At 41.4% G+C, this 12,538-nt stretch overlaps 1 protein-coding gene across 8 annotated transcripts in view; it reads left to right on the forward strand.

The window, feature by feature from the left end:
- The window catches only part of MAP3K4 (mitogen-activated protein kinase kinase kinase 4), a 117,998-nt gene that overhangs the window by 74,183 nt on the left and 31,277 nt on the right, over nucleotides 1-12,538 (forward strand). For all 8 annotated transcript variants that reach the window (XM_033867943.2, XM_033867944.2, XM_019951484.3 and 5 more), the window contains 3 exons: nucleotides 2,169-2,315; nucleotides 7,909-8,066; nucleotides 11,474-11,590. In XM_033867943.2, coding sequence (XP_033723834.1) covers nucleotides 2,169-2,315; nucleotides 7,909-8,066; nucleotides 11,474-11,590 — 422 coding nt within the window. The remainder of the gene's footprint in view (nucleotides 1-2,168; nucleotides 2,316-7,908; nucleotides 8,067-11,473; nucleotides 11,591-12,538) is intronic.

A 12,538-nucleotide genomic window follows, 5' to 3' on the forward strand; every position in this document is an offset into this window, starting at 1 on the left:
AGTGGGATTTTCTAGTGAGTTTGCTACTCCAAGGGTAACAGAGAAATGGCTAGAAGCAGTTGTATCTACCATAGTGTGTGCTGAAGAGCGTTTATATTTATGCCTTATGATATTACCGTATTGACATTCACTATCTAAAATAACCATTTCAAATTTTGATGAAAAACAGTTACTATGTTTTGTGTGGACTGTGCTTGTCCGTCCCCTTGGAGTTTGAAGGGCCAGGAGCTCCTTGGCTCTGAATGGCAGGATGGGCAGAGGGGATGAGTGCAAGTTGAAGGACGGGCGGTGCGAGAAGTACGAAAGAGGACTTGACGCTGTTGGTTAAGTTAGGTGTGGAGCCGGGCGACTGATGGAACTGGAGGTGGAGTCCTGCACCTCACCGTCGTCGCTTCAGTTCTTATCGAGCACAGCCCGAGCTCTGCGTCCACTGGCGCACTACTCCCTTCTCACCATCTTGGTTCTAGTTACTTTCCTTCTGTCCACTTGGGCCACACTTTTCACTTGTCCTACATGTTGTAGCGGTTATTTAGGAAGTTTTGGTAAAATGCTTACCTCTCCTCCCCACAAAACAAATACATACTTCAGGAACATAAGCTGCTGAAACAAGGGGGAGTTTACGTTTTACTAAAGGGGCTGTTGTGAGGATTAAACAGTAATTTATGTTAAAACATTTTGCAAAGTAAAAAACCAATACTTAGATTAAGATAGCATTACTAGAGTAAAAATAAAATAGAAATTTTGGCTTTAATGCATTCAGATTGAGTTGTAAGCACCTAAGTGACATCTTTAACAGAAATTTATGTTAACACTTTTTAATGGATTTAACTCTAGCCGTTACTTTTTAATGGATTTAACTCTAGCCGTTACTGTGGGTAATTATTTTAAAAACATTTTGAAGGGGATCTTGTTGTAAAAGCAGTCCATGTTTATTTTAGAAAATTTGAAAAGTACGGAAAATGATAGATAAAAATGAAAGTTATCCTATTATTCTGCCATTCAGAGATAAGCACTGTAACATTTTGGTGTATTTCTATCCATTTATTTTTCTGTGTGTACATACTTTCTGCACATATAATTTAAAATAAAAAAGAAAAGAATATGTGTTTTCATCCTTAAATTTTTTTCAGAAATAAGATTTTAAGTGGCTGCATTAGTGTTCTACCATATAAGTGCATCATAACTTATTTAATCCCCATCGTTGTTTTGAATAATATTGTGATAAATATATTTGTATGTAAGTTTTAGTCTGCATCTCTGATTATTGCTTGAGTATAAAACGTAAAAACTAACTAGTGAGTCATACATTTTTAGATTCTAGAAAGTTTGTACCAGTTTACTTTCCCTGTAGCAGCACCGTGGATCCTTTCGTGTCTTGATAATGTATCTTAAAACTAGTGCAACTGTGATCTTGTCTCACAGTCCCTGCTGGTTAGAATTCGAAGGCGTGTGACCAGCGTGTTATTGGTAGAAGGACAGTAAAGGTCCTCTCATTGCACCTTCCCTCCCTTCTCACAGTACCTCCTGGGCCTACACGTGGCGGTTTCACTCATCCTTTTGTTTTCTTTCATTTCTCCCCCCTTGACTTCCATTTAATTTTATCAGATTAATCTTAGGTTTGTTTGTTTTTGTGATTGAGTTTTTTGATGGTAAAAGCCACAAATGACGGTAGGTAAACTTTGCTAAATTATTACAAAGGCCACCAGGCTCTGTGGTATGTAAGTATATTTGAATCTTTATTATGTTTTTGCTTAAAAATGACCAGTCGCATGAGGAAGTTTTTCTCTTGTATCCCTTGTCTTGTAATGTAAACTAGTAGAAAAATAGATCTTTTTCTGTAGAATTTATTTTCTATAAAAATTTACTTGTAGAACAACGTATTTTAGCAAATCAGTTTTCTGCCTGTATGTTTTTCTTTGTGTATTCATGCTGTACTGTTAAATACTTTTGTTTTCACTGATTTGTTTTGTTTTAATTATTCAGTTGAGATCACTGAGATATTTATGTGAAATGAACTGACAAAGAAACTGGAAAATATTTTAGGGTTTTCAGAGGCAAGTTTCTCTTTCCCGAGCTTTTTGAGGATTTACGTGGAAAATGTGTGAAAACCGACAAATAATCTGGTCAGAGTGTGTGAAATGGTCGAACTTGTGCCTGTTGTCTTGCAGCTGGTGAGAGAGTGTAAGGAGGTGCTGAAGGGTGGCCTTCTGATGAAGCAGTACTACCAGTTCATGCTGCACGAGGTCCTGGACCACCTGGAGGAGACCGACTGCAACATCGACGCCTTCGAGGAGGATCTGCACAAAATGCTGATGGTCAGGACAGTGGGGAGAGATGTCTGACTTGTGTGTCTTCTCACACGCGCCGTGCTTCCCTGTGCTCTTCTAGCCTCTGTACTTCTGCCCCGGTTATTCCTTCCTGCTCACGATGTCTTCTCTCCTCCTTATCTGCCCACTGAAGATTTACTTTCAAGTTTTGTCTGACACTTTTCACCTTTCATGTGCATCTATCTATACCTTCTCTGAACTCTTACAGGGTTCTAATCATAACCACACTATTTAATACTTAGCGATGTACCACCTCTCTGTCCTCAGGTTTCCCTAATTAGGCTGAAGGCTGCACAAGCCAGGGGCTGTGAATGAAGTGCTTTTGTCTTCTGTAAGGTTTGGTAGAGTGTTAGTACATAGTAAATCCATGTTAGAGTCATTAGGGTATATGCACAGACGATTAATGTGGCAGGTTGATGAAATAATACAGAAAACAGCAAAGCTTGTAGGCATATTGTTTTTGGAATGCTTTCACCCTTGCTTGACATCTCACTGTGTCCTGCCTCAGGATGGCTGCAGCACCTCCAGACACCACCCTCACTTTCTAAAGAGAAAGGCAGAGGGGAAAAGTCTCCTTGCCAGCTAAGTCCAGAACAGCGAAAGCTCTCCTGGAAGCCCCACCCAACAGATGTCCCCTGCATCCTACTGACCAGACCTTTGTGTGGCCCCTTCACTGTAATGGAGGCTGGGAATGCAAAGATTTAGCTTTTCAGCCTCTGTAGTAGAAGGAGAGAAAGAAGAGTGTGGCTGGGGAGGGACTTATATTTGGCATCTTACGAGAAATAATTTTGAGTCTGAAATGATTTCCTAATCGTTTGGGAGAATACATAAAAGACCAGAATGTGTAAAACGTAGCTACATTTTGAAATACTGTATATATTGCTTATGTCAGAAAAGTCTTTATCGTTGAAGAGTTAATGGTAAAAAACAGCAAGGAAATTAATTTTTCTCTCTGTGGATGGTTAAACCAGAAGTTTAAAAAGACAAAATGTGCTTTGCTTTCCAAACTGTCTTAGATGGCTCTACAGGCGCACGCCACACCTTTCACCACGTAATTGCTGAGGCAGGAAGGGTGAGATTAGGCAGGAAGGGTGAGAATTAGGCTGTGCCTTCCAGGTCATCCACCTCCAGCCCTTGGTGTGCCTGTGAGATGTCAGAAGGCTCAGTTAAGGGAAGTACCGAAATTCTCAGCTGGTTAGAGCTAGAAATGCTTAGGATTTAGTTTTGACTCTGCTGCCAATTTTCTGTGTGAGGCATCATGTGCCTTAGTTCATCTCCATAATTTCACAGATGAAGAACTAGAAATTATCGATAGTTTTAAAACTGTGCCCCGAAGTGTGCTAGATGGATTAGTGCAGGGGCATAGTTTGCAAACTGGTGGAGCCCAAACAAAGTCAGTGTTTTTGTCAGGAAGGGAGGAGTGGCCTTCGGAGAGGCGGTCACCTTGTTTGCTGCTCCACCTGCCCTCCTTTAGATGCGGAGGGCCCGTCCACGGCGACTGAGAGCTGTGGTCTCTTGGGGTGTGAATGGTCAGTAGGCAGCAGGGCATGTCCCCATAGAGGACATACTGCCAAACAGTATCCTGTCCTGTAAGCCGGGGAAGACCGCCGAGTGAGAGATGGGTTAAAAGGGCGAGGGGAAGCAGTGATCAGCAAATTACGATGCAGGATATCTGTGACTGAGGGGTCTTTACTCTGTGCTGCATCATCCTTCTGACTCGAAACACGGAGGAACTTATGCATGCAGTTGCTTCCGAGGAAGTAACTGGTGAGTACTGGTTTGAGCCAGCAAAACCAGATGGAAGCTGTGAGCTTTCTTAGCTCATTTCCCTGGCCCTGGCCTTTAGAAACAACCAAAACAATAAACATAGTATGTGATGTAGGAATATGTGATAGACAGCTTGAAGGAAATCACATAAAAAGAACTTAAAAGGAGTGAAAATATGAAAATGATGAACAAGATGGAGAGTTGTAGGAGACACACAAGGGAGAGCTCAGACTTGCACAGTTAGTGTTCCTATAGAAGAAAAAGGACAAAGGAGCAGAGAAGACTCAATTTTCCATTCTAGAGATGTTATTGGGTGTCTGCTGTGTACCAGGCAGGCATCGTGCCGGGTCCTGCAGGCTCGGTAAGGAGCATAAACGCCCTCTTGGAGTTTAAGAACGATGGGGAAAATGACTGTTAAATAATTGTACAGACATAACATTACAACGGTGAAAAACATCAAAGGAGAGACACGGGTCCTTTATGGACTCTCACAGTAAGGTCTGAGTTCACGTGGCGGTGAGGCAAGTCTCTCAGGAAGGGACAATTGGAATTTATCTGAAAGTTGCTGTGTGTATTATAATCCAACTTATGTAGTAATAATTTGAAAGCTTACATAAAACAATACTGTATCTTGTAATTTGTGTAATAACAGATTATTTGAAAAAACATATAAACCAGAAGGGGACATACTAAATGCATAATTGTTACCTCTGAGGAGGGAGGAAAGAGAGAAGTGAAGAAAGAACCCAAGGAGAAATTAACTTTGTGATGTATTATTTCTTCGAAAAAATATCTAAAGCCATTATGACCAAATATTAACATTTGTTCATTCTGGATATTATTTGTAAAAATATTTTAAAGCCACTTTACTTTTTAGTTAAAAAAAAAAAGAGCGAGAGAGAGATTGAAAGGAACACTTTGCTGACAGAGAAGGGAGCAGATGCAAAGTTTCTGTGATGATGCAGGATAAGGGAAGCAGCTTTGGAATGAAGTTTCCCAGGAAAGCCTTGGGAAGGGACCACTGTGGCTGCAGTTAGAGGAACAGCCTGGGGGGATCCAGAGTCAATGGGAGAAGACCAGGCAGAGACTAGTCTAGTGGTGCACACGCTAGTCCCTGGATTGCAGTGGAATAGCATAAATTTAGGAAAAAGCATGAGGATTCGAAAGAAGCGAAGGAAGTGAAGTTGGCAGGACTCAGGGTTGGATTGGATATGGGGGAGGTATCGAGAGTGATTGCTGGCTGTCCAGTTTGTGCAGCAAGATGAATAGTGAAGATGGTAGGTCCAGTGAGAGTTCTTTAAATGGAAGATACCCGAGACCATTGGAAAGCCTTTGGCACTGATTTTGTTAAGGGTAAGAGATGAAAGAAAATCTCATACGTGTATATATATAAGAGAAAGGAGAAGACTGATGGTGTCAGATTCCTCGGGTATCACGAGGAAATGGGTCTCAAAACACAAGTGCTGGGCTTAGCAGGAAGCACAGCTCCTCTACTGTGAAAAAGGGAAGGATGGTAGGTAACAGCATGTAGGTTTCTGTTATTTGTTTCATGACGATGAGAGCTTTTATATCTAATGACTTAAAGTTTTTTTGTGAAGAGAGACGAGATCATCTGCTGAGAGTGGGTTAGGATGGGTTTTGGCAGTTTGAGGAAAATGGAGAAGTTTCAAACTTGTGGTTGTAGAGAGAAGGAAAGTGAGCTGAGCAGAGGTACAAGTATTACCAGAAATGTGTGCCGTGTGGTTGGTGAGTGTGACTGTGTAGAAGAGCGACTCCCCCCGTCGTGTGACTCGTGGCCCTCAGCTGCTGGGCTGTGCGGACGGGGAAGGGAGCTGGGCTCGTCTTGACAGGCAGGTGAGAAGAGGCAGGTGGGAAAAGGCAGTGTGAGCATTCCAGGAATGGCAAGGTGTACGACGGTGGCAGGGACATGAGCGTACGGACAGGAGTGCTGAATAAGGAGGACAGGGACCCAGGGAAGAGAGGAGTGAGTTGGAGGAAGAAGAGGAACCAGTGGACTGGAGTTCCAGATAAAGTGAAGAGAACAGTGTAGAGGGGGGAGTTGGGCAAGCAAACTGGAGCGAGGAGAGGAGGTTTTAACATCAGTGTGTTTGAATTGGGCTTTGAGCGGTTCTGGTATTGGCAGGATCTGAAACGAAACCTTGTCAGAGAGGAGAAAAGGTGGTTGGAACTGGAGGCCATGGGGGAACGGAACTGAAATGGTGTCAGGGCGTCGTGCACCTGATGTTAAGTCACACAGCTCGTGGCTGAGCCTGGGATGGAGAGAAGACTGAGTCACAGGCTGGAGTCTGACAACTGACGGGTAGTTGAAAATCAGTAGGTGATGGTGTGCAGAGGGGGCATCGTCGATGGTCTATCTGATGACATCAGTCTTAAAGGGGTAGGGTATTTCTTTTGTTTTGTTTTTAAGTAAGACTGTGTAAGAGTGATGGTTTGAAAGTAGCAGTGGGGTGCACGAGGATGCCGACTGTTTGCAACCCTTGAGATATACTGTAAGATAGTTGTCCCTTGAGAGGGCTGTCAGCGAGAAGTGCAGCTCTCAGGACAGCCAGGTTTCAGGGAAGCCAAGGAGGTGAAGGAGCATTCAGGAATGGAAAGGGAGGTCCTGGGCCCGCTGTACAAAAGACTTGTTTCATTTGGATGAGGTGGTCATAGACCCACAAGTTGCAGGTCCCACACACACAGCTGTATTCATAGTGGACCCAGGACTGGAGATTCATGCTGCACAGCCTGGATGGAGGAGGACCCGGAATTATCCAAAGATAATTGGCAGTTTTCTTAAAGACCCCAGATTTTTGCCTACTGAAAGTTATTGTTGGGTCTCAGAAAATATTCATTTCAGTGAACCCTAAGATGTAGCCTGGTGAAATAATTGAAATCCAAGACTAGAGAAAGGGTCCTGTAAACATCTAAGCAGGGCAAGGAAGCCACCTTCAGGGAGCCAGGAGAGTGGCGATTAGTGGCATCAGTTTTCTTTATGCTAACAGGACACACTGTGTTAGAAGGCAGTAGAGTAATGTCTTCAAGGTTCTGAGGGAGAGAATGTGTAACTTAAGTATTTTATATCCAGTCAAGTTATCCTTTCAGTAAAAGAATCCACAAACAGTGATGTTTCATAATATAACAATTGTAAACCTGTCTTGAGAAAATCTCCTTGATAGTAAAACCCTGCTAAGCGACAGATAAGTCAAGAATTTAGGACTGGGAAAGCTGTTGTAGAGGACTTGTGGTGGGCATAAACCCCACCTTAGAAAGATTGGGTATTTTGGTTATAGATCATAATCTATATGTCATAAACCTTGAAAAATTATATCACGAAAATCTGGATGTTGGGAAGGTATAGTGGGGAGAAGTGTGCTCATTTCCTCCTTTTAACACGTAAGATACCATCTAAAGTTAAAATAAGCAATTAAAGAAATAAAGGTCCCAACCTCTTAAAGGAATGTTCTTCACAATATATTAATAATGAAAATTTCTGTATGCTATTTTGATTTTTTTAACTTGATCGTACTTTTCTATACAGTGCAAATATTGTAGTTATTTTCTTAGTAACTTGCAGCAATTGTGAATACTGTGTTAAATTGCTGAGGAGTTGAGTTATACAATTAAAGAAAAATGCTATTTTAGACGTCAGTTAGCAGCGATGCAGAATCTCGCTTCTCTCAGAGCTTCACGCCTCAGTGGTCCCTCTTCCACTCGCCCTTCTGATTTATAGCTTTCCTGTTAACAGAGATGAACATTGTGGGTTGTTGAATTCTATTCTCAAATATCTACTTTTACATTTTTGTATTTTAAGGTATATTTTGATTACATGAGAAGCTGGATCCAAATGCTACAGCAATTACCTCAGGCATCTCATAGTTTAAAGAATCTGTTAGAAGAAGAATGGAATTTCACCAAAGAAATAATCCATTACATCCGGGGAGGAGAAGCACAGGCTGGAAAACTTTTCTGGTAGGAATCCTTATACGCCTGTCTTCCTTTCTCACTTGTACTCCTGGTTTGCTCGCCAGTTCTATTCTACATGTTTGAATGTTTAGTTACATGAAAATGATAATCATATCTTTTGTGTGCCCCTCTCCCAAGCGTTGTTATCCTTAGAGCAGTGGTTTTCAGCCAGGGGTGATTTGCCCCCTGGGGACATGTGGCAGTGTCTGGAAACAGTTCTGATTGTCCTGACCGGGAGGGACTACTGTCATCTAGTGGGAACAGGCCAGGGATGCTGCCAAACATACTACAATGCGCAGGGCACAGGACAGCCCCCCCAAACAAAGATTATCCACCCAAAATGTCAGTTTTGAAGTTGAGAAATCCTGCCTTCGAATACACCCTCTTGGTTATACAAAAGGAGGAGAATTTAAGGCCTCTGACAAGTGGAGTAGACCTGTAGACCTTTTGTATCAGTCTTGATGGGCACTTCCAAAGCCTAACAAGTACGTATTTTCACTGATACAGTTTTGGGAATGTAATACTAATCACAGAATCTCTTTATAAACTGGGTATTTACATATGGTGAAAGAATTGAAACGTAAACCAAGGAAAAGCATTAGGGAGGGGGGAGTGCTCACTGGTCTGTCTGTTCTAGGAAATGAATGTATCTTCTCGAGTACGGGCACCTGAATGTTGAATGTGGGGTGCGTGGTGTTTGCTGGGGGCCACCCCCCTGCCGACTGACTGAGGACCAGGCCTTTCCTTGGCTCTAAACTCTGCTGCAGTTCTTTGGTGCTGCCTTCTCTCACTTGCCCCATCAGCCATTTTATTTCTTCATTTCCATTTTATGAGTTCTTTTATACCCAGCTCGTGTTTCCCTCCCCTCCCTTTATGTGCGCTCTTTAGGACTTCACCGTTTACAGAGTTCTCTCTCACTTCAGAAACTCATTGTCCTCACTCGGATGGTCTCTGTTCCATGCTCAGCATCTCAGGAGGTTGTATTCACTTTTCTGCCCTAACCACCAGTTCTTTTTATGTTTTCCTCTGTCTTTATTTTGAGTGAACAGTGAACTTGCTCTTGTCTCAGGACTCATCCAGTCCTTCAGGCCGAGGTTCCCAGTCTGTCCTGTTTTCCTATTCAGATTGGTTCTCATAGTCAGCCTTATGAAGAAATGCATTCACTACCATTTTCAGCATCTCTCCCCCTCTTAATTTTCCATTGTTCTGCTTTGCCTGTAATTTCTTCTGTTTGCATCTTCTGTTCTCAGGCTGTCAAGCTTTGTTAAGGAAATTTTTTTACAAGGTTACTGTTGCATTTCACTACCAATTCTTGTTATATAATTTCTTTGTACCCTCACTTTGTACCCTGTCAGTCTTTTTGTTTTTATCTTTTGCTTGTCCTTCAGGTTCCTTTCAGTGCAGTGTCTGGCCTTCAACTTCATATTCGTGTTCTGAGAAGCTCCAGAGCTTTTCCATTGCCTCTGCTTTGGGACTGTCCACCTGCACTGTTCTAGTTCTGGGCGTTTGTTGTGTCAGTGCAACATTCTGCTTCATACACTATTTCTCCCAGGTTCGGTCAGTCTTGACATTAACCCTGACTCCTTTCTTTCTCTCACACACCACCTCTAATTCCATGTGGCTGTCCCTTCAGAATACATCCAGAATCTGACCTCTGCTCAGCACTGCCTATTTCCCCTCTTCCCAGACTGTTATTTCTTGTGTTGCTGTAGTAGCTCTCTTAAGTAGTCTCTCTGCTTCTGCCCTTCATCTTCTATGGTTTATTCTCAGTGATCTTGTTAAAATGTACATCAGACCATTTTTACCTCTGCTCCAAATGCGCCAGTGGCTCTCCTCGTTACTCAAATTAAAGCGAGAATGCCTAAACAATGGCCCAGAAGGCCTGGTACAGTCTCACTTTTCAGTAAATCTTTGTCCTCACCTCCTAGGTTCTCCTGTGCTCACTCTGCAGCCACAGGAGATTCCTTCCTGTTTTTCATAGGCTGGGCCTGCTCTGTCCTCAGGCTCTTTGCACTTGCTGGTCCCTCTACTGGGACTGCTCTTCACCAGTTATTTCCATGACTCATTTCCCCACTTCCTGTAGGTCTTTGGCCACGTGTTACCTTCTGCATATTAAAAGTTGAAATTCCTACCTGCAAGTACACCTTAGCTTTCTTCCCTATTTTATTTCTCTCCATAGAACTTATCAGTATCTGAAATACTGTATATATATATTTTTAAATTTTATTTATTTATTTTTCTCCGTTCACTGGAGGGATTTTATCTGTTTTGTTCAGTACTGCTTACTCCATAACAGATACTGAATATTTGTTGAATAAATTGATCCTGAATATCCTTGTATACTACTGCTCTTAAAAGCACGTTTCCAATCAGGACATTTTCCCACTCGGTTATTTTTAAAGCCCACCCTCTTTGCCTACCAAAGGACAATCACACAGTTACATGACATCCAGGGCCTTCCACAGCACGGCCCGGCTACCTTCCTGGTCTCATTTCCCCCTCCTCTGCTCTTTCCAGGTTGACAGTTTCTTTTCACAAACATGCCTCTTGCTTAACACATCATCATGCCCTTTGATCATATTTATTGTTCTTCCTGGACTTTCCTTCCCCCTCCTCCATTCTCTTCCTGTCAGAGCCACTCTTCCCACTGTTGTAGTTGCTACAGTTCTGCATTGCCTGCAAGGCCCATTGAACTCATACCTTCAGCTGTGTTTGATCTCACTCCTCAGACAGCTCCCGTAGCAGTTACCGTCTGCCCTATCCGATGTTGGTTGTAGACTTACCTGCTCTGTTTTACTAGGTTGTAAGCTCCTTTTCATCATAGAAGCCAGTAAGCTGCTGTTGAGTTTTTACTAAACTCATTTAGATTGATTTTATATGCTTGGGTTTGCATTTTAACCCTAGTATTTAGATTGTATACTTGATGAGAAGCATCAGCTGATTAGAGTAGTTCATGTTTATTGACTATGAAAGCTAACTGTGAGGGAAGTTTTTAAAAACAATTGCATTTAAGGAATTCACTTTATTTCTTATGCCACCGTTTAGTTCATTAAGCTTTTAAAAAATATTTTGTTGTAGGTATATGTTTGAGGCCATTTTACACCACTTTGAACATTTGTTTAAGATGAAAATAACATTTGTGTGATAATTACATAGCAACTGTGAATGTAATTTAAGATTTTAAGGTTTATAATGAAAAACTGGTTGTAGAACAAAGGTACATACATTCCATAATAGAGATTTCTACTTGTTTCACATTAATCGTGATTTTATATTAAAAGAAAATTCTCACTGTCATTGATTTTTAAACTATTAAAGTAATAGCTGAATCTTTGAGTTTCTCATTCAAGAATTAGAATGAGTGAGGACAGTTTTTCTTCTCTGGTTTACTTTTGTTGTTTTTGTTCCCTTAGTGACATTGCAGGAATGCTGCTGAAATCTACAGGAAGTTTTCTAGAATCTGGCTTACAGGAGAGCTGTGCAGAGTTTTGGACCAGTGCTGATGATAGTAGTGCTTCAGATGAAATAAGGTTGAAGCTGAATTTTCTTTCCTCTCCCATTTTTTATTTCATGTAGTTTTATTCTTGGTAATGAGCCTTGTTGAAACCAAATCATGTTAGACTTGAAGAACTTGGGTAGTAGACATAAAGGGATTTATTTCTTACTACTGTATTGTCTTTTTATATGATCCCTTAGTTATGGTATTATGTAAAATTGTCTTTGAAGGTGATTTTTATTTAGCCTAATAAAAACAGTGTCCTTCGAGAAAATGTTGTTTAAGTTGACTAAAAATGAGTAGGGTAGAATTCGTTCACATGTTCTGGAATGTCTTTAATTAAATCATTGTTTCTGTCCTTTAAAGACTCTGTAGCAGTCCATGAATACATTTAATTGATATTTGGTACATTTTTATTGCTTTTATACTAAGCTTATCCCTTCTGTTGAACTTTAAGCTTGAGAACCCGAAACCATGGCTTGCACACCTACTGCATTTCCTCCAATTCTATGCAGATGGCATTGAGGATGAACCATGTTAAAGTGCTGTTTTTGTGGCATATGTAATACTCATATAGCTATTTAGTGGCCAATTATCAGCAATATCCTATGAGTCAACATTAGGAAGTGCTCAGGCAGAACTAACTTCTCTAGAGATGTTTTCTCTCACTTTCCAAAATTTGATAAAAAACCACATTTTTGGGTTTCAGAACACTGGGATGTCTTTATGCCAGGATTAGAGAAAGAAGTGACCACATAGGCTCTCACCTGGGAAAATACCTAATAGCTGAGAAATGGGGTGAATTAGTTTGTAGAAGGTCTTGCAGTTTTGAACGCAAACATGGAAGATTCAAAATACGAGAATTCAAGAATTAAGATGGTGAAGTAGAGAATGGGTCTGATAATGCCCTGATTGTTTACTAGGGATGGATCTAGACGTGGGTCCACGTGCAGTGATTTGTGGGGCTGACTTGTCCTGGCTG

Source organism: Tursiops truncatus, chromosome 12 (genome assembly GCF_011762595.2).
Source record: "Tursiops truncatus isolate mTurTru1 chromosome 12, mTurTru1.mat.Y, whole genome shotgun sequence".
In the NCBI taxonomy this organism is placed as follows: Eukaryota; Metazoa; Chordata; class Mammalia; order Artiodactyla; family Delphinidae; genus Tursiops; species Tursiops truncatus.